The 26,909-nt window shown below is 45.4% G+C and overlaps 1 protein-coding gene across 1 annotated transcript in view; it reads right to left on the bottom strand.

The window, feature by feature from the left end:
• Positions 1 to 26,909, bottom strand: part of PEX5L (peroxisomal biogenesis factor 5 like) — a 279,789-nt gene that overhangs the window by 93,122 nt on the left and 159,758 nt on the right. Inside the window, exon 6 of the mRNA XM_029617366.1 lies at positions 10,459 to 10,554. Within this exon, the coding sequence (XP_029473226.1) occupies positions 10,459 to 10,554 (96 nt within the window). The remainder of the gene's footprint in view (positions 1 to 10,458; positions 10,555 to 26,909) is intronic.

Raw genomic sequence — 26,909 nt, 5'->3', positions numbered from 1 at the left:
TATAAACAACTTACGCTGCAATGTTTTTTACACTTTACGGTTTTACCCCCATTTTTTACACTTTATTCCCGTTTTAATTTTCGAACACCACACTAACACCAAGTAGAGGGTAGGCGGTAAACTAACAGGTTAAGGACGCGGTAAAATAGCGGGTTACAAAGGAGATAATCTGAGCGCACATCACAGTATCAGAGGGGAATAGCTAATTCCTTCATTATACAGCTAATTCGTTCATTTACATATCATATACATGCTGCGTGCGGAAAGGGTTATGCGTCTGTTTTAAGAAGCGCTAAGGACGTGTGAAACAGGAGACTGTATCGCTGGATCGCCTTATGCGTCCGAATTGTGCGCTCCCAGCACGTTACAGACGGGAAATCTTCAACCGCATGTTACAGTATCGACCTGTGTGATCTTCTGTCTCCCTTTCCCTCTCTTTCCTTCCCTCCTCATCCTGTGTCCTTCAATCTAAACTGGATCCTCTCTACCACTTCATGTATACATCTTGAGGAGTCCTTCTATCACCCTGCACCCCCATTACCCCAGGTACAGTTTTTGTCTCCCCACTCCCTTGTCTCTCTTACCCTGAATGAACAGATTGAACTGCTCCTACCAGCTCCCAACTCCACTCTGGGAGCTTCTCTGCCTTGCTAACCCGCTGGAACCTGCTACTGACTTGTTTTTGCTGCAACGAAAATCGTGCAGCCCCCCCCCCCCCCCCGTGCCACTCAAATTGTTCCCTCCCTGCCCCTCCAGTGACATCATTAGGGCACTGGCATAAGGGGCCCAGCATGATGTCGGAGGCTTACTATCTCTGCTGCTCCTACCAGCTCCCAACTCCAATCTGGGATCTTCTCTGCCTTGCTAACCTGCTAGAACCTGCTATCACTTACTTGTTGTTGCTGCTGCACACGTGGGTTGTTCCCACCCTGCCCCTCCAGTGACATCATTAGGGTGCCGGCATAAGGGCCCATCATGATGCCAGAGGCGTTGCACACCAAAGGAGTGCGACAAAGGGGCTTGCACCTTTGTGCGCCCCTTCGAGCCCCCTTCTGCACTCATTCACTATAATTCTCTCCACTGTTTCTGGACTTATTCATTGGTCCTCATAGGCTCATATCAATTTGTTTTACCCCTTTCAATTTATCTGTATTGCATATCGCATTGCATATCCCAACTGTCATTGGTAAAGGGAAATATGGTGACCTCAATATGTATCATCGTAAACCTCCTCCATTTCATAAACCATCCTTGATTACCATCACACCCACCTTTAAAGCAGCCACCCTAATGCTTACTTCTATTTCACTCCTAATCCTCAACATTCAATTCATTAGGAAAAAAGTCACAATTATCCATGATCTAATTTCTACACATTTGCCTGATGCTGTCTTGATCTCTGAAACATGGCTTTTCAACTTTGACAACTTAATTCTACATACTATTTGCCTTGAAGGTTATATCCCTTCCTCAGAACCACGAACCAACTAAAGAGGAGGAGGTTTACTCATCATTATCAAGGCTTCCCTTCACCCATGCAGGAAAGCTTTGACCTCAATACATCCATATGAACTGATGCTCATCTCCTCTACTATTGCTAACATCTGTATTGTATACTGTCCTCCTGGATTACTCACCAATGATTTGTCTCCCCTTCTAGAATCCCTGCACTACTCTGCCTGTGGACGTATCCAATACTTTACTTGTTGGTGATTTCAGTCTCCACCTTAACTCAAAGCCCCTTCTACCTGCAGCCTCATATTTGCGAGAATCCGCTGTGCGCTGATTTTGCGAGCTCTGTTTGCCTTCAACAATTGGTATGTAATACTGATATTTTTAAAGCTCTGCTTTGAAACCTAAGGAACCTCCTCTTGATTGCACCTTGCGTTATTTTAAGCCAATTGATGTGGCTTGTAAGCCCCTGAGGCAGTTCTTTGAGCGAAACTCGGCCAGAGTTGGGCAAGCTTCAATAAATATTTTGTTTACACCGATCCATCCACGTGTTTCATTGCTGACAGCCATCTTGGATCGGCTACCGGTTTGTTTTCTTGGACTAAAGAAAAATACTACTGACTACTGACTATCAATTTTCGTCCAACAGCATCCTTAACCACCCTAGCAAAAGTCATAAGAATCCACAGTTCTCCATCAACTAACAATATATCAATGACAACAATATTCTCCACCTAAATCAACATGGCTTTCATAAAGGACACAGTACTGAAACTTTACTTCTTTCCTCTTTCAATTCTATCATTGGATGCTTTGATGCCAACACAGACTACATCATAGTCCTTCTTGACATCTCTGCAACTTGTGTTACACTAAACCATGATATTCTTCTCACCAACTTACAATTCATAGGTATTAAGGATGTAGTCCTTCAATGGTTCACTTAATTTATTTCCAACTGCCCTCAGCAAATCATCTTTGGTACACATTACTCAGATTGGTACACCACTGCATCTGGAGACCCACAAGGCTCCACTCTGTCTGTTATGTTAGTTATAGTTTATAGTTTATTGATTTTTCTATACCGCCACATTGGCGTTAGCCTTCACAGCGGTTTACAGCTAAACAGCTAAAATAATTTATTTAACATTTACCTACTTCCTCTCTGCCATATTTTAAGAGGTCTAGGCATAGATTTCAAAATCTATGCTCACGACATACAAGTCCTCATACCTTACACTTCCTCCTGGTCCCACACACTCTCATTAACTGTACTCTATTTAGAGACTCTTAAAACCTGATTATCACACAACCGTTTAAAACTTAATGCTGCAAAAACTGAAATCGTACACCTATCCACCATACTCCAATCTTCCTGTTGCCCACCCTCACATCTCATATTTGATAACCATACAATTCCCATCACTAATCAAACTTGCAACCTAGGAGTCATTCTTGACTCCAATCTATCCCTGTCCACCAACATTGCTAAAAAACATTCTTCTACAAACTCAATCTTCTCAAATGATTAAAACCTCTGTTATACCCGGCTGGCTTCAGAACTGTTCTACAAGCTCTTATACTCTCTGGACCAGACTATTGCAATGCGCTATACACATAGGCCTCCCAGATTCACCAATCCGTCTGCTACAATTAATTCAAAATGCTGCAGCTCGCCTCCTCACAAATGCTAAAATTAGAGAACATATCACCCCAGTCCTCCTCGATCTCCACTGGTTCCCAATTTGGCAATGTATCCACTACAAAACTTTGATGTTAATTTTCAACTTAATCCACAACTCCTTTGCTGTCTGGCTGTGCACTTCCTTAATGCTTGTATCAACTCCCGCGCCACCTATCTTCAGTTGGCAAAAATCTTCTTCAGGTCCCAACAATTAAAATAGCTAGGCTTAAAATGACCAGAAATTGTGCCTTCTCAGTGGCAGATCAATCCCTTTGGAACTCCATCCCAGCAACACTCAGACTTCTGACTAATCCCAAATAATTCAGGAAAAAATTAAAAACTTACATATGCCCTATTGCATTCAGTACATTACAATCAGAATGATATCTTTCCATTTATGTTATTTATTACTCCTTTTTAAGTGTATACCCAGACATACGTCGTAACTGTAAAACTTTTTATTTGAGTACTTATTTGTCTAATCATGCATGTTTACTTTTTGTAAACTGCCTAGATCTCACTTTGTATAAGCAGTATACAAAAGATTTTAAATAATAATAAATAATAACTATATTGGCATCAAGAGACAGGAGAATTACTTTTGTAGTTAAGAAATCCACCAAGAGCTTCTTGGTGGGTAATTTTGTTTGTTTTCCAGTAGATGCAATCTGAATCCATTCCTGATTATGCTGAGATCCCAAGTGCCTGAAGTTATGTTGGGCCAATGGTTTATGTAAAACCTCAGCCTTCCTCTGACAGGAATATTCTCTGGCACAAATACTGGGATCTTGGCTATACTCTCCTGCATACAGTCAAAACCCCTTCCCAGGTTTTGACTAAGGAGCTGGCTGTGGCTTTGTAGGCTGGGATGAGAGCAAAGTCCCTGCCATTGACAGGGATGAAGGAGTGAAGGATAACATTTCCTCAATGGATAGAAAGGTCTTCTCTGAACTCCAATTGTAAATCTTCTACATGAAGGTGGTGGGCCTGGAGTAGCAGTAGAAAGGGTCTGAAACATAGCACAGTAGTCTTATTTGAGCCATTGCTTCTTTGACCTTATTCAAAAAATACTCTCTATTGCAGGGCCCACAGTCTTGCAAGTCTACAGGTGCCAATACTTACTGCAAGGACTCTCCATGCCACACTCTATCCCCTTATACACTAGTCCCTCCAGGGTGTCATGCTGCTCTTGAGGGAGATTCTCTGATAAACCCTTCAGGTTTCACTTGTACTGGCTCATGAAGAGCTGAAAGGATGCTATGTGGGCACTGAGCATAGATACCTGGTAAATATTTCTCCCAATAAATGTCAAGCGTATGAGAATCCTTCTCTGGGAGCACCGAAGAGTGTGTTCTATACTTCTTGGCCTATTTTGAGAGTTGGTTTGACTATAACTGTCTGATGAGGTAATTGCTGCATCTCAAATCTGAGATATTGTGTCTGTCTTCCAATTCACTATTGACACAGAGGAGGTTTTCCCATTTTATTTATTTAATAAAATTTGATTGCACACTTCTCACATTAAAAAACCACCTCATCATTTCAACCCCCCCCCCCAACTAAAGTCCATTTCAGTCCACATATAATATAAAAATTATATCGCTCATCCCTCTAGTTATAAATCAAAACCCACTAAAATTCCCAAACAATCCCCCCCAATCCTTTCACAGTGAACTTCAGCTAACCTCAAAAAAGAAAAGATAACAGATTCTCATTTCAATATATCTTAAACTAGCCTGAAATGCATATTCTCATCTGCATCTCCTGAAGGATTTCATGGATGGACATTGTCACAATTTCCTTGGGGTATCCACAAACTGGAAGATGTTGAGTATTTTTGCCCTGAAACTCTCTTCCTGCATATTAAATCCATTATCTTTATAAAGTCAGCAAAGGAGAGATCCTCTGGAGGAAACCTTCTTCTTCTTTCCTGTGGAGAGACTGAGTGGAAATCTATTGACCCCTCCTGATCACTCAGATCAATAGGCATAGCCCCATGACTACTCAGAGTCAGAGCCAGAATGGTAAGTTGGCAGTGTGGACTGAACTTTTATCCAGCTAGCGGACAAGGGCTCAGTGAGGACAGTTTAAATTAGTTGGAGTCTAGAACCCAATGAACTTCTGTGTCTTGGGTAAGTTTCCTGTCCCAATGCACTAGAAATTAACACTGGTACAGTAGTATCTGATGTTGTTGACTCTCCAAGATCCAGCATTGGGGCCCCTCCATCAGATGCTCTTAGAGTTTCCAGCAGAAGTAGTACTTCAGTCTGCAAGGAAGCCAATGTTGTCTATGCTGGTGCAGTGCCATCTTTCGGTCCATTGCCTTTTGGATTCTTCTGTTTAATTCTTCCTTGAAAACTGTCGAAGCTAATACTGCTTGGATAGCAGGAGGAGAGGCCATGTCTTCCTGGGTCACTTGAAGAAGATTAGTGGCTAACTTCTGGACCCTTGGAGTCTGTTGCAATTTCTGAGAGTGATGTGAGGATGATCTGTTCTCTACAGAAATGCTTATGGGGATTTATGATTATAGCAGCCAGAATTTGCCTGCTCGCAGCATCATAATCCAATGGAAACCAATGCCCTCTTGATGTCAATGCATCACCAGCAGTTGGTACAGCAACTGGATCCCTTAATTTTGATGCCTCTGATGCTGATGGGTTACACTTAACTCTCCTGAAGAGCTTTTCTGTCAGTTCCCAGGGGAATGGCATCTTTCTGCATGTGGAACATCCCGAAATGTCATGATCCTCCCCCAGGCAAAGCCCACATCTGTCATGGGGACAGACATGATGCCTTGTAACAAAGGCACTTATTGAAGCAACTAGCCTTCTTCACCTGGAACATCAGCCAAAAGACAAATAACACAATATCAAATTGCTCTGCTTTACCAAAAACCTGAATTGATACTGCCTTGTTCACAGATGCTGGTGCACACAGTGGTCAGAAAAAAATTAAGAAAACTTGAAAATGATCAGCAAAATCTATCTAGTGAAACTAAGAAGGGTGAGGTCAGAAGATCTGCAAGATCCCACATAAAAATTACTGAAAATTCATGGAAAAACAAGAACTGAGAGGGTCCCATATGACGCAGTGAAGTGAGTCTTAATGCACATGCTCAGTCAAGCATGCCAAAAGCTTCTAGATGCTTTTGTATAATTTTCCCACACCAGGCTCCATTAGATGATGTAACTCATAAGTGAGGCATTCACATCCTGCTTGTCCTCAGAGGAAAAACTTTGTTTCACTGTTGATAGCAAGATGCACTTATGAGCAGGATATAACAAAGGAACACATAACCTTGAATTACCTTTCACTGAAAAATAATGGGGTAGATTTTATAAATCTGCGCCCGCGCATACTTTTGTTCGCGCACCAGGCGCAAACAAGAGTACGTGGGATTTTTTTTTTTAATTCTTTATTTATTACTTTTTCAAAATGTTTACAATAAACAAAACATTTAAGAAATCTCATAATGACTGAGTCCTTACTAAGAAACAGGAAAAATTTTTTAGCCTAACATTAAGCATACAATTCAGTCATTATTATACTTAAGGAAATTCAAGTGAGTCTCAAGATATTTGAACGGATATAGAAAAAACATTAGTCAAGGAAAAATGCATTGTCAATACTCTACTAATCATATAAGCCGATCATTTTCCTGCTAGGAGATCCCTAAGACCTACTGGCTCTGTGAATGTGTAGGTATTCCCCTCTAACTTAACAGTACACTTGCATGGATATTTTAAAATAAAATATCCACCTTTATCTGTTACTTCTTTCCTATAAGATAGGAATTTCTTTCTGCGTAATTGAGTCGTCTTAACTAGATCTGGAAAGATCCATACTCTTTCCCCATAGAAAGTACTTAATCGATTTCGAAAAAAGGATTTCAAAACGTTTTCCTTATCAGTTGCAAAAGCAAACTGAATTAATAATGTTCCTCGTTCTTTAACAACCAAGTCTTGTTGAGACTTTTGCAGTAAATCAGATAAGTTTATAGAACTATTTTGAACTACCTCTATTTCTAATTTTTCCTTTTCTTTTTCTTTAGCGCTCTCTACAAGTTGTTCTTCATGATCCCCAAATAAAAAGCTTTCACTATAACTGGTAAACATTTCTCTGGTATTTTTAATATCTGCAACATATATTCCCTAAATAATTCCACCGAGTTTATTTTATTTAAAATTGGAAAGTTATTTACCCTTAAATTTAGGGATCTTATAGAGTTTTCAAGAATTTCTAATCTCTTATTTATATTTCCTTTTGCTGTAACCTGATAGCTCTGAACTTTTTCAATCTGAGAAGCACGTGTAGTCAGTGTCCTAATTTCTTTATTTTGTTTCTCCAGTTCGAGGGCATTTTGTACCGCCGAATTAGATGTTTTCAAAACTGCACCAGTTAATTTATTAATTGAGTCATCTAATTTCACTAAATAGTTCCACAAACTTTCTAACGTTATATTTACTGGTTTTTTAATTTGAGAATCCGTTTTTATTAACACTTCAATACTATCCTGTTTTTCTACCGATGGTACAAAAGTCTTTGGGGTACTTGTTTCTTTTGGGGTCGGCACAGATTTTTCTAACACACTCAGTTGTCCTAATTGCACAGATATATCTGTCTCCTTAGCAGAATGCACAAACTCATTCACCCGCTCACTAGGTCTCTGAGACTCCATCTGCGGATCCCCTGGATTTACTGAAGTGAAACCTTCAGCTCCTCCAGGGGGAGGTGGTGTATCCGGTGCCCCTGGACTTAAAGATGTTTCTAGGGCCTGGGAGGAGGCATTCCGTTCTAATGCTTCTCCTCCAACGGTCTATCCTACAGGGGTATTTAAGTTAGAGTCTATCCATTCTGTTACAGTTCTCTGTCCGGAATCTGCCATAATCACTCCAGCTGGAGGCCTTAACTTGGCTTTCCGTTTGGTGTGTGGCATATTTATATCAGAATACTAAAAGGAAAAATAACTAAACCAGGACTTATACTGAGCAGAATGGAACAATGCATATAACAAAAAAGAGAATCACTTGTTGGAGGCTTTTTTTAAAGGAGACACACCATATTAAACATTTAACAATCCTACCTGAGGTAAATCTTTAATCGAACAATTTCCAGGCAAACACGGCAAATCCCGGCGAAGCCCGGCTAAGCCCTACGTGCTTAGCCGCGCACCCCTTAAACACGCGCCGGCTCTGCTGCGTGCCGCTTATGGCTTGAATTTATAGTCTGTTTCCGGGCTCAGGCCACGCCCCTCAATCGAGGAATCAGCTGGGGTAGATCTTTACCGTAGGAGCAGGCAGCGCTTACCCCCGGGTCCCTCTGCTGCAGGTAATAACGTCTCTTTTCTGCCTCAGTAAAACCAAAGCAGTCAGTTCAATCAGCTGGGGTAGATCTTTACCGTAGGAGCAAGCAGCGCTTACTCCCGCAAACGCGCCGAGCCGTGCAGCCTGCCTCCGTTCCCTCCGAAGCCGCTCCGAAATCGGAGCGGCCTCGGAGGGAACTTTCCTTTCGCTTCCCCTCCCTTTCCCTACCTAACCCACCCCCAGCCCTTTCTAAACCCCCCCACCTCTTGCTGTACAAGTTACGCCTGCCCGAAGCAGGCGTAACTTGCGCGCGCCGGGCCGGCCGCCGGCGCGCGATTCCCAGGCCCGGAAGCCATTTCGGAGGCCTCAGCCACGCCCCCGAAATGCCCCCGGGCCGGAACCACGCCTGCGGCCCCGCCCCCAAATGACGCGATGCCGCAACACCCCCCCCCAGGAAAGCCCCGGGACTTACGCGCATCCCGGGGCTTGCGCGCGCCACTGAGCCTACTCAACATAGGCTCAGTGCGCGCAGGGGGTACTTTGGCCAGGTTTTCAGGAGGTACACATGTATCTTACGCGCGTACCCCCTTTGAAAATCTGGCCCAATGGGTTTATGTGGCATAAGGGTCAGTTTAAAAAAAAAAAGGCTCCATGCGTCACTTAGGTGGCCAAATTTGGGCTGTCCATAGTTATGTGAATTTTTAGCTGAAGTTAGGAGCCTCAGATTTTGGCAGTAAATGTTCTTAAATCTAGGTAGTCAAAATCAGACTGCCTAGATTTAGGCCTGCTTAAGTTGGGAACTTAGAAGTAGATTTTAAAAGCCCTGCGCATGCATGAATTAGAGGATGTGTGACTAAGTTAGGCTCGCGTGCACTGATCACATTTTAAAAGCCACCCAGATACGTGCATCTCCTACAGTGCACACATCTTCAAAGATTTAAAAAAGGGGTGAGGTTTGGGTGTGGTATGGGCAGGGCATGGGCATTTCGGGGCGTGAACCAGAGATGTGCGCTTCGATATTTACACGCCCCAGGGTGCACTGAGGTCCCCTGCTGCATAACTTTATTTCTGCTATGAATGACATGTAAGTTAAAAAAAAAATAAAGAAAACTAGGCATATTTGTGGGGTTTTAAGGGTTGGGGCTAGCTGGGGGGAGTGAAGGTTATTAAACTAGGGGGTTTGTAGGACCTATCTCTTAACTGGGCGAAATGGGGACAAACTGGTAAAATTGGGAATGGCATTAGCGCACGCCCCTTTAAAAATCCCCTGATTTATGCGGTAGAAGCAGGATTTGCGCACACATACGTGCACACACTTAAAATTTGGCGCACATGAGTATGCGGTCAAACTATTTTATAACACGCATGCAAATGCGTGTGTACGTTATAAAATGGCCGGCTCCCTGGGCAAGGGCTGATATATGAGCACAAATGTGCACCTGTGCGCCTGGGCAGAAAATGAGTGCTAAGCTCCTAACTAGCTTCCCTTGCCCTGTCCCTGCCTACATTTTGGCTTCCTCAATAAAATGATCTTGTATGCAAGGCACCTAAATTTAGGCACTCATCCTGGCTCAGTTTTCAAAGAGGGGTTGATTTAGCTTTCTCCCAAAATTAAAAGGCTAAACTCTTTGAAAATGGCTCTCATAACATAACAGATAATGGCAGAAAAAGACCAACTGACCCATCCAATCTGCCCAATTATTTTGTCCACACTGCAAAGGGTATATATCAAATGCCAGCCATAGATTGTGCTGCCTGTAAGACATCGTTCTTTATCCAAGACAGTTACTATCTTCTTCCTTTTTTATACACCGCCTTTTCAGGTAGATGAGCATGCCAGATCCTCTCTTTAGTTCATACCCCAAACATCCCTCTCTTCCCATATCTAACCTCAAAGCTTTGTAAGAAAAAAAAATGGTGACATGGAATGTATTCATTCTGTAGTTCTAAAAGGTTTGTTCAATGTGTATTCACAAAATAAACAGACTTCTGGATCATGAAAAAAATAAAACAAGTTACCTCAACGGCTGCCTTTGCTCTTTCAAATTCTTCCTCTAGGGAATGGTTTCTGGACAGAAATGCACTTCCCAAGTGATGTTCTTTGGTCAACCGTGCCTAAAGAGGCCAGAAAGACAAGATTGTGAAATACACATGCTGGCATGAGCTTCTTTCTGCCTTTTCCACAGATTTCAGCAGGGCCTAAAGTGTCATTCTTTTGGCATGCAATAATAAACCTCTCTGAAATGAAACCCTGCCACTTTCAGAACTGGCAGCATGCACCACTCTAGTGGAGCAAGGCAGCTCATATTTCCCTTTACTTTCTATTAGCATGGGATAGACTGTAATGAATAATGGTACCCTTCTTGGGGTAAACCTTAATTAGCAATATTTGCTTGGGGTTTCTGTGTAAAAGAGTAATGAAACATAGTTAAAATCTATATGACTGAAATATCTTTCCTTCTTTTCAGTATACAGCTGGCACAGTCATAAGAAACAGAAGTGACAGCATGCATGCTTCTGAATTATTAAATTGTAAAACAAAGAGCAGGATGAAAGGTGCTATGTAAATCCACATTACCATATAATTATTAGAGCAACTGAAGTATTCTTTTCACATATATGCTGCATATATAATTTATAAATCACAACACAAAAGTGGGAACGTGACATAAATTTAACATTGCCAAGCTACTCAGAATGAAGGTGTCAGCAAGTCCATTGGTGTTCCTTCATAAAAACAGAGGCCACCCGGTCAACTCATTCATCCACCTTATGTAGAATTGGCTAAATGTCCACCTCAGAATTTTTTTGGATCGCTGATTTAGTTGTCATGGATATTCAGTGACTGTTTTAATTTGCATATAAAATCCCAAAATATTTTTGAGGACATTTAGCCAGTCCTACATAAGATGGATAAATGAGTTGACCGGGTGGCCTCCAGGTTTTAAAGGCAAACCGTCTGGCTTATTGACAACTTTATTCTGAGTAGCTGGGTGATGTTAAATTCCCACTTTTGTGTTGTGATTTGTACTGCTTTGTGGGATCTTTTGGCTCTTTGTTTATTTTGGCATATGTAATGTAACCATTGGCTTATGAGTCAAGATAAGAACAGTCTAAGAGTAAGGCCTGGAGAGATAGCTGTTCCATTCCCCTCCGCCAATGCCTTTGTACCACCAGCTACCTCTCCCCCACGGTGTCCCAGTTTGTATAACAATTTATAACATTGCTCCAGTGTTGTCCCCCTCAGGAGTAAACCTTGGTGCTGCATCTTCTTCATGAAATTTTTTATAATATATTGAGAAATAACTACTTACCTGATAATTTCCTTTTCTTTAATCATAGACAGGTGGATCCAGAACAAGTGGGCTATTTACCTCTAACAGCAGATGGAGACGGAGCAAAGCTGACATCATGATACATATACCCCTGCAGTGACACCAGCCCGCCAGTAGTCACTGCAAAAGCCAACTATGGACAGACTAACAAAACTTGATTATTAACAGATGGAACCATTCCAGCACTCAGCCAACAAGAACACTGAGCTCATACAAATAATGTATTAACACTAGTCTAGGGACTGGATTAACACTTACCAGTAACCCCTGGAAACACGCAGCCATGCAGGAGGACAATAGCACAGCCTGCCGGCAACCAAGGCTGGAAGGTGGATCCACTTGTCTCTACTAAAGAAAAGGAAATTATCAGGTAAGTAGTAATTTCTCATTTCTCAACATTGAGACAGGTGGATCCAGAACAAGTGGGATATACCAAAGCTTCTCCCAAACAGGAGGGGAGGCTGCCCGCGGTCCAGTCAAAGCTGCACATGCAAAGGCTGCATCGTTCCGGACCTGCACATCCAGACGATAACACCTGGAAAAGGTATGTAAGGAGGACTATGTCGCAGCTCGGCAAATGTTGACAAGAGACAACAATCTCACCTCTGCTCATGACACTGCCTGAGCCCTAGTGGAATGAGCCCTAACCTGACTAGGCAATGGCTGCTCTGCATCCACATACACAGCTGTGACTACCTCCTTAATACAGCGTGCTATTGTAGCCCTTGAAGCCGGCTCACCCTGTTTACTTCCATCATGGAGGACAAGCAGCCGATCCATCTTCCTGAGAGGTTTAGAAACCCCCAGATACCTCACGATATGTCTCTTGACATCCATGGGCCACAACAGGAGATATTCCTCCGCATCTCTCTCCCTATCTAGAGACAGCAGGGGATGGACTGATTCAAGTGAAAATCCAAAACCATTTTTGGCAAAAAGGAAGGAACAGTATGCAGCTGTATCACTCTCAGAATCACTTGAAGGAACAGCTCTCGGCAAGACAAGGCCTGCAGCTCAGATACTCTGGGGTAGATTTTAAAAGAAGCGCGATCAGCCTACTTTTGCTTGCGCATCAGACTCAAGCAAAAGTACGCTGGATTTTAGTAGATACGCGCGGAGCCGCGCGTATCCACTAAAATCCTGGATCGGCGCGCGCAAGGCTATCGATTTTGTATAGCCTGCGCGCGCCGAGCCGCGCTACCTCCCCCCGTTCCCTCCAAGGCCGCTCCGAAATCGGAGCGGCCTTGGAGGGAACTTTCCTTTGCCCTCCCCTCACCTTCCCCTCCCTTCCCCTACCTAACCCACCCGCCCGGCCCTGTCTACACCCCCCCCTTACCTTTGTCGGGGGATTTACGCCTCCCGGAGGGAGACGTAAATCCCCGCGCGCCAGCGGGCCTGCTGCGCGCCGGGCCGCGACCTGGGGGCGGGTACGGAGGGCGCGGCCACGCCCCCGGGCCGTAGCCACGCCCCGTACCCGCCCCCAAAACGCTGCCGACACGCCCCCGGAACTCAGCGACGACCGGGCCCGCCCCCCCCGACACGCCCCCGACACGCCCCCCTCCGAGAACCCCGGGACTTACGCGAGTCCGGGGCTCTGCGCGCGCCGGGAGGCCTATGTAAAATAGGCTTCCCGGCGCGCAGGGCCCTGCTCGCCTAAATCCGCCCGGTTTTGGGCGGATTTAGGCGAGCAGGGCTCTGAAAATCTACCCCTCTATGCGCAGAACAAACTGCCAAAAAAACCACCATTTTCAAGGTCAGTAACCACAAGGAAAGGTTACACATCAGTTGAAAAATAGGGCCTGCTAAGAAATCCAAAACCAGATTAAGATTCCACAAAGGTACCAATAACCGCAAAGGAGGATGAAGATGTTTCACTACTTTCAAGAAATGGGCCAAAGGTCAGGTTCCCCATTCACCTGACCCCTGAAACAGGCAAGAGCTACTACCTGTACCTTTAAGGAATTAAGGGCCAACCCTTTATTCAATCCATCCTGTAAAAATTCCAAAATGAGCGGGATCTTAACTGAACAAGGAACCACCCCTCGATCTTCACACCAAGCCTCAAACACTCACAAAATACACAAGTAAGCCAAGGAAGTGGAAAACTTTCTTGCTCACAGCAAGATGGCAATCACCGCAGTAGAATATTCACGCTTCAGCAAGCGAGCCCTCTCAAGAACCATACAGTAAAACAAAATTGAGTCTGATCTTTGTGAAGAATAGGTCCCTGAGGCAGCAGATCCCTGTGTGCCGAAAGCTGGAAGGGAGAGTCCATTAGGAGCCTTCGCAGATCTGCATACCATGGTCTCCTGGGCCAATTTGGTACCACCAGTAGCACTATTCCCCTGTGACTCTTGATCTTCCGAGTCACCCTGCCCAACATGGACAATGGGGAAAGGCATACAGCAGCTCACCCTCTAACCCCTCCTGCACAAAAGCATAGATGCCCAAGGACTTTGGAACTCTCCTGCAACTGAAGAAATGAGAAACCTATGCAGTGCGAGAAGTAGGTCCAGAAACGGAAGACTCCAGCAGTCCACTACCAGCTGAAACGTCTTGTTTGAGAATTCTCATTCTCCTGAATCCAGACTCTGCTGAGAAAGTCCGCTCTTACATTGCCTTTTCCTGTAATGTGAGAGGCTGACAGCTCCTGAACTTGCACTTCCACCCATTCCAAAAGTTGGGCTATTTCCTGCAACACTTGCTGGCTCTTGGTACCTCCCTGCTGATTGATGTAAGCCAGTTGTTGCATTGTCCAACAGTACTCAGACCGCTCAACCCTGCAATCGATCGCTGAACCGCAAGCATGCCAATCAGACCACATGGGGTTCCAGAGATACTCCAGAGAGACTCTTCTGCACTCTGTTGCAAAGTGGAACCTTGGACTGAGGGGGAGTTAATGCAACCTGCAGGGAGGAGCCCTGCAGGTCCCCACAGTTGGCAGGCGGAGTCAGTTGGAGCAGAGGCCCAGCTAGAACTTCGCCACTACCAGCCCACGTTTCCCTTAGGTTGAGCCCTCGGGTGCTGGGGTCAGCTGGACTTAGGGATGTGCCGCCGGGTGGATGAATCCTACATGGTGCAATATGACAGGCCAGGAGTGGGAGCAATTCAATGGTGACAAAATCTGAGCAGAAGGTCAGAGGTGGCAACGAATCAGACAAAGACCAAGAGCCAGGCTGAAGGTCAGGACAGGCGGTGATCAGACGAAGTTGAAGAACCAGGCAGCAGGTCAACCAGAGGATGATACCATGTAACACTGAAGCAGGATGCAAGAAGCAAGGCAGGAATCCAACAGCGCAATATCCCAGGGGACCAATGAAACAGGAAGCCACGAGAGGAATCTGGTTGCTAAAGCACTGGAAAGGGAGAGCGCTGTCCTTAAATAGGCCAGCTCCTCTGATGTCATAGAGGGAGTGCCGCTGGCCATTCCCACCATTGGCTCTTTAAATGTGGGGGAATCGGCTGCACGCGTGCCTAGGAGGCGGAGCTAGCATTGGGCTATGCCGCAGCCCTGCCAGCTTCCTGCAAAGGAGGCGTGGCTCAGCCTCTTGCCATGCTCTGGATAACCAGCCATGCCGGGCCCGTCGTGGGCAGGAGGCACATGGCGGCACAAGATCACACAGCTGGACCCAGCAAAGGGGTAAGGTCAGCGGGACATGGGATTGGCCGCGGACTGCCACATGGGAGGAGGAATAGCCTAGTGGTTAGAGCAGTGGACTATGAACCAGGAGACCAGTGTTCAAGTCCTGCTGTCACTCCTTGTGACCTTGGGCAAGTCACTTTACCCCACATTGCCTCAGGTACAAAAACTTAGATTGTAAGCCCTCTGGGGATAGAGAAATACCTACAGTACCTGAATGTAAACCGGTGTGATATCTCAATTGAGATGAATGTCAGTATATAAAAATAATAAATAAATAAAATAATAAATAAATAAAACATGTAACAGTACCCCCTCCTCTAAACCTCCTCCCTGAAGGTTTAGGTTTCCTGGGATGTGTGGCATGGAATTCGTGCAGGAGATTCTTGTCTAGAATATTGGAAGCAGGCTCCCAGGTGTTTTCTTCTAGGCCATAACCTTCCCAAGAAATGAGATACTCCCATCTTTTTCCTTGTCGATGGATGTTGAGAATGTCCTTCACCTGATATATGGTAGCGGTCTCGGAGGAAATCTCCTGGGGCTTTGGTGATCTCTGAGAGGGCCAAGAAAGGATCAATGGCTTGAGAGGGAGATATGGAAGACATTATGAACCCCGAAAGAATTAGGTAGACGTAGCTGGTAAGTTACGGGCCCAATCTATTTGATGATAGGTAAAGGCCCAATGTATCTGGGAGCTAGGACACAGATGGTAGCCTAAGACGGATATGGTGAGAACTGAGCCAGAATTTATTTCCTGGTTTAAATTGGGGTGCAGATCTCTGATGGGCATCTACTGATCTCTTGGACTGGTTAGCTACCTTCTGTAACATTTCTGAAGTGTGAATCCATAGCTTCTGAAGTTCCATTGCCGTCAATTGAGCCGTCAGAGATGGAACGGTGAGAGGAACAAGTAATGGAAGTAGGGGCTGCCTACCATACATGATTTGGAACAGTGATGATCCGGAAGAGGTGCAGATATGGGAGTTATGAGAGAACTCCAACCAAGGCAAAAGGTAGGCCCGCTTGTTGTGGTGTAGCCCTTGAGGAAGGTCTTTAAGGAGTGGTTGGTTTGCTTGGCCTGGCCAACGGCCAGGCCAAGCAAACCAAACCACTCCTTAAAGCGATTGTAAAGTCCAGTGCTATATTGAACTTTTTACATAGAGATAGGCCAGAATGGGGCTGTGAATTGGGATCCTTAGTTGGAGACCAGATGCTGGGGTAGCCCATGAAGGCAGAAAACATGCTGAGAGAAGAGTTGGGTGAGCTTGGGTGCCATAGGAAGGCCTGGAAATGGAACAAAATGGGCTATTTTAGAGAAACGGTCAATCACAACCCAAATAACAGAGTAGCCATTTGAGAGAGGGAGGTCCACCACAAAGTCGGTGGGCAAGTGGGTCCAGGGTTCCCTAGGTGCTGGTAATGACTGTAACAGCCCCCAGGGTCGCCCCTCCAGTGGTTTCTGCTGTGCGCAGGTAGAACATGAGTCCACATAGGCTCAGTCATCACATTGCATTTGAGGCCACCAGTAGTAGCATTGGGGAAGAGCAAAAGTCCGAGCCTGACTAGGGTGACCTGCTAAACGGGAGTCGTGAGACCATCTCAAAACCTTTTCATGGAGCCTGCAGGGCACGACTGGTTTCCCTGGAGGAACAGTCAGGGAAGCAGACAAGAGGATCTGTGCTGGATCTATGATATTCTGCGGTTGTTCAGGGAGATCCTCTGTCAGAAAGGAGCGGGAGAGCACATCAGCCCAGGCATTCTTGTTCGCCGGACAATACCTCAAATCGAAAATGAAGCGGGTGAAGAAGAGTAACCAGCAGACCTAACGGGCATTCAAATGTTGGGCGTGTTGAAGGTGTTCTAGATTCTTACAATCGGCGTAGATCGTAATTCCATGCTGGGCGCCCTCCAGCCAGTGGTGCCATTCTTCTAGGGCTAACTTGATAGCGAGGAGTTCCCAGTCTACTATTCTGTAATTATGTTCAGCAGAAGAGAACTTCCTTGAGAAGAATGAACATGGGTGCAGGGTGTGTTGCGGGAGTGCTAGGGAGCGGTCTCAATTCCGGGGAGGTTAGTGTGCCCCTGGACCACGGCGTAACTGCAGAGGAGCTCAGAGGAAGTGCCGAGGCAGGCATGACATGTTCAAGCACGGGCAGTCAGGCTGAAGACCAGGAGCTCTGACTTCTGCCGAACCTGAACGCACCAGAAGAGACCCAACAACGCAATGCTGGTCTCTGGGGTAGCCCTCCGGCCACTCAATAGCCCTTTCGGACCTGCCTCCTAGAAACGGCAGATGCGACAGGAAGGACAGAGGTCGAGGACAGGCAATGGTATTGGAACAAGATGAAGACAGGAAGACATGGTCGGGCAAAGGTACTTTGAGACATGGATGGATGAGAACACTAGGCAAAAAGGCGAGGCTAAGGCAAGGCTGAGACAAGGCTGAGGCTTCAGGATGAAGAGAGGAACATCAGGAACATCGACAAGGACACTTGATGAATGGATAGAGGACAGCAGGGTTAAAACTCAACATGAAGAGGAATCCGGGCAACACCTGAAGCAGCCTCCGACCTGGACAGAAGCTTCAGTGACCCCACGTGATTGACACACCTGACAGGTCAACCAGAAGAAAACGAAACTTCAGACCCGGCATGGAAAATGCACCAGAAGGTCATCTCGAAGCTGAATAGAGGACGGCAGGAAGCTAGTAGTTGAATCCGGAACCAGGACATCCGAGGACAAGGATTCCAAGGAAAGGAGCCAGAAGGAGTGAACGCCTGAAGGCGGAACATCTGAAGACATAGACATCAGGATCATTTGAAGACGAGGACATCTGGACATCTGAAGATGAGGACATCAGGATCATCTGAAGACGAGGACATCTGGACATCTGAAGCTGAGGAGAAGGGATTCAATGAGAGACCAGAAACCATAGACAAAGACAAGATGAAGGACCAGGAACCACCGAAGAAACCAAAGGAATTCCCACGAAGAAACAGAGTGCCTTGAAGAAGCAAGGATGGACTTCGGAGCCTCCTGGACGAAAAGCTGGAACAGCGGAGAATCCAGGAGTAGGCAGCTCCTTGCGAAGGTGCTGGAAAACTGGCGAAGGGCCCTTTAATAGGGCTGAAGTGGAGACACCTGGATGACATCATCAATCAGGGCCGCGGGGCCTTACCCACCGCGGGCCCTTTAAATAAGCTGAAGAGGCGCAGCCACGTGCCTAGGAGGCAGGACCAGAAACAGCGGCAGCCATGCCACAGAGAAGGAGCAGGAGCGGCACTAGGCCGTGAAGCCAGGTTCTTGCTTCAGTGGCAGCCACCAGGCCGCAAGGAGGAGGCTGGAGGCAGAGGCCCCCATGCAGGGGGAGAAAATGATGCATGTAAGCACTGCGGCACAGCCCGCCGTGCAGGAGAAAGATGTGGGTGGCTTCCTGGCTCCGACTGCCGCAGAAGACAGGCGGCGGCCTCCGGGCCACGAGAGACTGTCAGGACGGCCTGGGAGACTGGCGGCAGAGAGGTGAGAGGCTGCTTGCGGCTAGGCCCACGAGCAGCATCATAACAGGGTGCCCTTAGGGGTGTACTGACTCAAGACGACCTTAACCCCCACCAAGGTTGCATCCACCTCTAGGATGAAGGGGTGATTAGGGCCTGGATGGTGCTGGCAGTGTTCCCATAGAAACTCACTCTTCAACTCTTGGAAGGCTGTCATAGCCTCAAGAGACTGGGTCTTAACGTCGGCTCCTTTACATTTGAGGCCTGTGAGGGGAGCAGCAATTGAGGAGTAATTAGCGATGAAATGTTGGTAATAATTGGCAAAGCCCAGGAACCTCTGTTGTGCCCGCAGTCCAGTTGGCTGGGGCCAGTCATGGATGCTTTTGAGTTTATTCGGATCCATGGAGAAGCCTCAGCTGGAAACAATGTACCCTAGAAAGGCTTTCTTTCTCAAACAAGCATTTGTCTGGTTTGGCATATAAGTGATGTTCCCAGAAGCATTGAAGAATAGGCGTATGTCACAACAATGGGATGGAAGGTCCTTGGAAAATATAAGGATATCATCCAGGCACACCATGTCACTGGTATAAAGAAGATCTCGGAAGAGGAGGAATAGCCTAGTGGCTAGAGCAGTGGGCTACGAACCAGGAGACCAGGGTTTAAGTCCCTCTGTTACTCCTTGTGACCTTGGGCAAGTCACTTCACCCTCCATTGCCTCAGGTACAAAAACTTAGATTGTAAGCCCTCTGGGGATAGGGAAATACCTACAGTACCTGAATGTAAACTGATGTGATATTGCAGATTGCGCCGGTCTTGTCCGTTGCCTCAGGTACAAACTTAGAGGTGAATTTTAAAAGCCCGATGCACGCATTAATAAGGGGTTGCACGAGGGAGTGGAGCTTGTGCATGCCGAGTAGATTTTAAAAGCCGCCAAGATTCAAGCATATCTCCCGCAGCGCGCATATATCATAAGTTTTCAAAAATGGGTGGGGCATAGGTGTGGTCTGGGGGGGTATGGGAGTTTCGGTCATGTACCTAAAATGTGTGTGTAAATACTGAGAAAGCCCAAAAAAGGGCTGGGGAATGGGCATGGTCTGGACAGAGCAAGCAGGGACATGGGCGTTCCAGGACTTTAACATGAAATGTGCGCAAAGTATTTACGTGCACAAGCGCGCACTGGTGTCCCCTGCCACGCAACTTACTTTACCACTGCTATGGATGGCGTATAAGTAATAAAACAAAAAAAACTAGACTAGTCAGCGGGATTTTAAGGGTTGGGGCTAATGAAAGGAAGATTAATAAACTAGGGGGATTTGGAAGTCCTATCCCTTAACTGGGTGAACTGGGAACAAACTGGGAAAACTAGTTACTGTGTTGGCGCGCTTCCATTATAAAATGTCCTCACTTACGTGGTAGAGGCGACATCTGCGTGTATGTTATAAAATGGCCAAGTACTTTGCTGAAGCCGGCATACACGCATAAATGTGCGCCCTCACGCCGATATCAAAGTTACCGTCCCTAAGAATTATGGAGAATTATTGCAAAACACTTTTAAAATTATCTTACATTGCAAGCAATCAACTAGCTCATGCCAAATCATACGATAACCATTATCTATTAATTAATTAACATTTTACACATTATTTTAATCGAATAAATGGACTGGAGTAATGTTGGAAAATACTGAGGTAGTAGTGCTCCTTGTCAGATCGACAAGTAATGATACACTTACAGAGTGCATGGGCCATGGTGTAGTGTCTTGATGTGAATTCCTTGTTTTGATTGTCTAGAGCATGACGGGGGCAGGGGGCAGGGAAGAAGGGAAGTGGGTCATTATACATAGACTAGCCACTGTACCCGTTCTACGCCCGGGCGGCGAGCCTTTTTATTGGCACATATGCTCTTGTATGGAAGCGTTAGCTGAAAAGGAAAAACTGAATTGTTTTCACCCAGGGCAAGGGACGTGGAGGCACATTTGCTAAAGCCAGGGCTGGCAAAGTTTATTTACCAAGCTGTCTCTCGCACTCCCCCACACCCCCTCTCCTCTCTCACACACACATTCTCTTTCACCGGCATCCCCCTCCCCTCATATAGGCTCCCTCTCTCTGAAACCCACACTCAAGCATCCCCCCACCCACCCTCTCTTACCTCCCATGCTCTCTCTCACACCCTCCCCACCCCCCTCTTACCAACCATGCTCTCTGTCATCCCCCTCTCTCACACACACATTCTCTCTCACTGGCAACCCCCCCTCCCCATGCTCTCTCTCACACCCTCCCCACCCCCCTCTTACCAACCATGCTCTCTGTCATCCCCCTCTCTCACACACACACATTCTCTCTCACACCCTCCCCACCCCCCTCTTACCAACCATGCTCTCTGTCATCCCCCTCTCTCACACACACACACATTCTCTCTCACTGGCAACCCCCCCCCCATGCTCTCTCTCACACCCTCCCCACCCCCCTCTTACCAACCATGCTCTCTGTCATCCCCCTCTCTCACACACACACACATTCTCTCTCACACCCTCCCCACCCCCCTCTTACCAACCATGCTCTCTGTCATCCCCCTCTCTCACACACACATTCTCTCTCACTGGCAACCCCCCTCCCCATGCTCTCTCTCACACCCTCCCCACCCCCCTCTTACCAACCATGCTCTCTGTCATCCCCCTCTCTCACACACACACACATTCTCTCTCACACCCTCCCCACCCCCCTCTTACCAACCATGCTCTCTGTCATCCCCCTCTCTCACACACACACATTCTCTCTCACACCCTCCCCACCCCCCTCTTACCAACCATGCTCTCTGTCATCCCCCTCTCTCACACACACACACATTCTCTCTCACTGGCAACCCCCCCCCATGCTCTCTCTCACACCCTCCCCACCCCCCTCTTACCAACCATGCTCTCTGTCATCCCCCTCTCTCACACACACACATTCTCTCTCACACCCTCCCCACCCCCCTCTTACCAACCATGCTCTCTGTCATCCCCCTCTCTCACACACACACATTCTCTCTCACACCCTCCCCACCCCCCTCTTACCAACCATGCTCTCTGTCATCCCCCCTCTCTCACAAACACATTCTCTCTCACCGGCATCCCCCCCCCCCCCATGCTCTCTCTCACACCCTCCTGCTTTCTCTCATCGTCCCCTCCCCGACACATTCTCTCTCACCAGCATGCCGTGGGACCCTCGCCGTTACCGGTGAGCCGTTCGCGGCAAAGATGAAGGCCCAGAGTGCTGTTCGCGGCACACGGGGGCCTTCCATTTTTGCCTTGAGCAGAAAATAGCAGCGGAAATCCCGGCATGCCGCGAACAGAGCGCGTGCCGCGGCACACTCTCCGTTCGCAGCGAAGATGACGGCCCGGGCGCGACGATCGCGGCATACAGGGCCTTCCCTTTTCACCGCGAATGGTGCGCCAGGCCTTCATCTTCACCGCGAACGGAGCGTGTGCCGAGGGACGCACTCTGTACGCAGCATGCCAGGGTCTCCTCTGCTAATTTTCTGCCTGTCCCGCGATGGCCGCTATCCTTCCAGTTTTGAATAGTCTTCCGGCGAGGGAGGAAATTGGCGAGGTGAGGGAGGAAATCTGCGGGAAGGAGGAATTCTGCGCAAAATCTGCATTCCGCAGTAGCGCTGAATTCCCCCAGGAGTACCTCTTGTAGCTGGTGTTGTGACATGGCCGCTGTACGGCGTGTTTGAGCCTCCAAGGTGGCCAGAGAGCCGCCTGCGCCATCTATCGGCAGGCTGGGGAACATGCGCGAACACTTACGGACATACTACCAAGCCCGATATATTATAGCGCCATCTATCGGCGGGCCGGGGAACATGCGCGAGCACTGACGGACATACTACCAAGCCCAATATATTATGGGTATCATAGTCACCAGGGTAAATAGATGCTGATAAATGGTTTGAGCAGAGTAAAATAGTAAACAAACTTTTTTTTGCTTTTTATTGATATATAATAATACTAGAGCTTTTTTATTTTCATTGTAGACAATGTTTTTTTGCTTCTTCATCTGCTGACCTTCAGTCAAAAATTGGCCTACAGTAAATAAGAAAATCTTGGTTTAATTATAAAAGAACTTAGACTAAAGAAGGATACTTTATTGCTGGTGCACCTAGTTCAGTGAAAGTTTTAAATTAATGTAGCTCTTTTGCTTGCACAGTAGTGTCCTGAATCAATATTGAATCGAGTCCATTATTTCCCAATAGCTGGTTGTGCACGTTGGCATCATTACTTAATTTCATGTGTCTATAAATTTATAGACAGCCTGAGGAGTACAGCTTGGCTCTGTGGCAAAACTGTTTATATTCTTGAATTTAAGCCCTTGCAAAACTGTAACTTTAAAGTTTCAGCTGTCTGGAATTTGAATGTGATTATGTGGTTTGTAGAAGGAGCTAAAATAAGTAAAGAGAAGTGACTGGAATGTGGAGCTAAAAATCTATTACACCTGTGAAGTGTAGATGGAGACAGATGGGAAAATACCAGGAGATTGATTTTTGTTACATTTTTACAGTAATTTCTATATTTACTGTGTAAGTGTAGCACATATAAAAAGAATATGAGGAATACTTTTTCTATTTTATTTATTTAGGAACTTTTACCAGTCCCGTTGAAGCATGCCCAGAACAAGTTACAATAAAAACATTCAAACTGATTGATTGTACTTTTTCTTTGTTTCTGAGTGAGTTTGCTTTGAATGCACTATGACGGCAATATTCAGTAGGCCTTTTAGAGGACAAGTTATCCGGCTACACTTGTCCATTATATTTAGCAGGATAAACGTCCTGCTGACTGTACTTGCTTAAAGATATCTGGCTACATGTGGCTGGATAACTTTGAAACTTAACCAGCTATGGTGGTCATTTATCAAAATGTGCTAAGGCTTTTTCGCATGAGTTAAGGGCTTAGTGCATGCGAAAAGCCCCATTAATGCATGTGATAGGTCCTTACTGCATGCGAAAATGTGTTTAATGCATGTGATAGCACCATATCGTATGGTGTGATGCAAATAAGGAAAGGGCTGGGTCTGCCAAGAGCTATTGCACAGACTTAACAACACCTTTTTGAATTGTGTTAGGCTGTGTGATAGCTGCTGTGACCATGCGGTAAGGTTTTATTGCCTTATGTGATGTCTTTTGCAAGGCCTATTTAGTTGAGGTTCAGAGAGAGAGAGAGAGAGAGAGAGAGAGAGAGAGAGAGAGAGAGAGAGAGAGAGAGAGAGAGAGAGACTGGCCATAATGTCATCTCCCTAGAAAGGTATTTGTATCCCTATGGCAGGCCCACCTAGTAACTCGAGGTGAGGGTTAGGTATCAGTGTAGGGGGTTAGGGGCCCCTTTGACATTCAATGTTAGATGTACGAACAGAACAGAGGTCTCTTGTGAACATTTGATGACCCTCGGAGCGAGGAAACTCACTCCAAGATGAGATTTGGGCAATGTTCTCTCCACCTAACTTGATGTTACCCAGGTAGAGAGTTCATCCATATTTACCGCATTTTGATAAATCCAGGCCTATGTTTGAATATAGCCGGTTAGGTTATAAAGTTATCCTTCCACATGTGGACGGATAACATGCTACTTTAACCAATATCTTTAACGATATCCGGCTATATAATGCTATCAAAAGTTGAAAAGTATTAAATTAAGAGAGCGGGCCATCCCCTCCCTCAGCTGCCCCCCCCCCTCAAATATCTTTAAACGTCTTTTCGGGCCGTGCGTTCTTCACTCCCTCACTCCTAAAATTTTTAACTAGACCCCACTCCGGCCCATTGTATTGTCAATGTTAACATTTGGTGGCCTCTTCCCTCCCAACCACCCACAAGGGTATACTATATACTATATTATACATACTATAACTTTTTATATAGTTCTGTTTCATTTATTTATTTATTTATTTTTGGCTTTTATATACCGATCTTCTTGCATTGGATACAAATCAAACCGGTTTACAGTGAAACAAACAGAATACTTGCCCTAGAGCAATTACATAGAACAAAAAACATTCAAAAACAGAAAACTTTGAGTAACATGGTATAAGAGTTAAATAATATCATAAACAAAAAACCTTAACAGAGCAAAAAGAAAAACATAGGCTTACGATTGCCCAAAACAATTTGGGCAGGTTGCAAAAAGGGGTGAACGGAAAGACTGAGAAAGTGCACGGAGCATGAAAGAAAGGAGACATGAAAAAGGCAGAACCAGAGGGGATCAATGGCCCTTATCGAGGGATAAAGGGTGAATAGAGACTATGAGAGTGAATATGAGAACAAGTTGAAAACATTATATACTTGAGAAGGAGAAATTAGAAAGGGAATGTTGAGGCATGATATGATGGTTGTAATAAATGGAAGCAATTAGCACAATTATTTTGTTCTAAGTCAGTACTCAGTATGAGTAATTTGTATGGGGAAATCTCCCCTTCGCCCCTTTCCATTTCTCTCTCCCTCCTCATGTTGCCTGGGTCAGATGTTCTGTAAATTTCCCTCTAAGGGCTGACTAGGTAAACGGCTTTTTTCCAAGCATAAAAAAAAAGACTAATTTTTTTTTCTAAACCTGCCTAAACCTGTTTAAATGTAATTCTGGCTAGATGAGGAAGTAACTCGGAGAGTTCAGGATACAATAGTTTAACAGGCTACATGGCAGCATGTCTGAGGTCTTATTAACAAAGGAAATGTGTGGCAGTTTTGCTTTCTGTCTTGTGCTTTATTGCCCTGTATGTTGAAAACACACACCGTGGAGTGAATTTTCAAAGGAGTTATGTGCGTAAAAGAAGAATATATTTGTCAATTTTCAAAAACTCATTTACATGCATAAAGTCCTCTTACGCGCATACAGGTGAATTTTCAAAGAAGTTATGCGTGTAAATGTAACATACTATCATAGCAATTTTCAAAAGCCATTTATGTGCATAAAGTGCACTCACGCAGGTAAATCCTATAGCCAATTCAATGGCATATATTGTAGCAATTTTCAAAAGCCGATTTACACGGGTAAAGTACATTTACACATGTAAACTCCAATTTTAAGCATGTAAATGCTTTTTAAAATCAGGGCCATAGGGTGGATAACTTTCAAAACTGCTCATGCAAAGCTGCTACCGTGTTTTATAACCAGCATAGAAAGGTTATAAAATATAAGTACATATGCACGCACAAATGCTTGCATCTGTAAAAACCATGAGCCATGCAAGATTGGACTTGTACGGATAAATGCCGATTTATCCAGCTATGTAGCAGCACACAGACAGATAAATCTGAAAAATGCTACTTGGTCAGACAAGTAGCGCTTTTCAGATTTATCCGGCTATGTAGGTCTGCTGCTACTTAGCCGGATAAATTGGAATATAGCCAGATAAGTGCCACTACTTATATGAAGAAGTTCAAATTTCTCTGTCTAAGTAGCAGGAAAGGCACTACTTGGCTGGAGAAGTGTATGCAACTCATATAACCGTGTATTTCTACTTCAAGTTTTACATGTGTTTGTAGATTTTTATAGCATTAGTTTGACGCCTTTAAGCCCCGTAAGGCGGCTTTTACACACGCAAGTCAGGGGATTTTATAACATGTGCTAATGAAATAACCAGTTTTGCTAATTAGTCTACCAGTTCACCCAGTCCATGTGCAGCTTGCGAAGACCCTCTTGACTCTTCATCCTGAAATCCCCCCATTGCATCCAGACCATCTAGCCAGTCGTTTTTTCACTTTAACAATGCTTATGATCATTTACACCAGCTACTGAGCAGAAGTAAATATAGACACGTAAAAGACCTACACGCATTACTGTGGCACGTTTTAAAATAGCAAATTATTTGAATAAATGTTAGCCCTGCCCCAGAATACACATGCAAAGTTACTGGCAGACCCCTATTCACATGTGTAAGTTGAAGTTTTGAAAATAGCATGTATTTGCATATGAGTTATTTTATGTAAACAACATTTGAAAATTCACCCGAAAACATTTTGAAAATTCAGCCCTAT

Source organism: Rhinatrema bivittatum, chromosome 9, assembly GCF_901001135.1.
Source record: "Rhinatrema bivittatum chromosome 9, aRhiBiv1.1, whole genome shotgun sequence".
In the NCBI taxonomy this organism is placed as follows: Eukaryota; Metazoa; Chordata; class Amphibia; order Gymnophiona; family Rhinatrematidae; genus Rhinatrema; species Rhinatrema bivittatum.
Note: the sequence above shows the minus strand (reverse complement) of the source record. Positions and strands in the feature narration are given on the sequence as shown.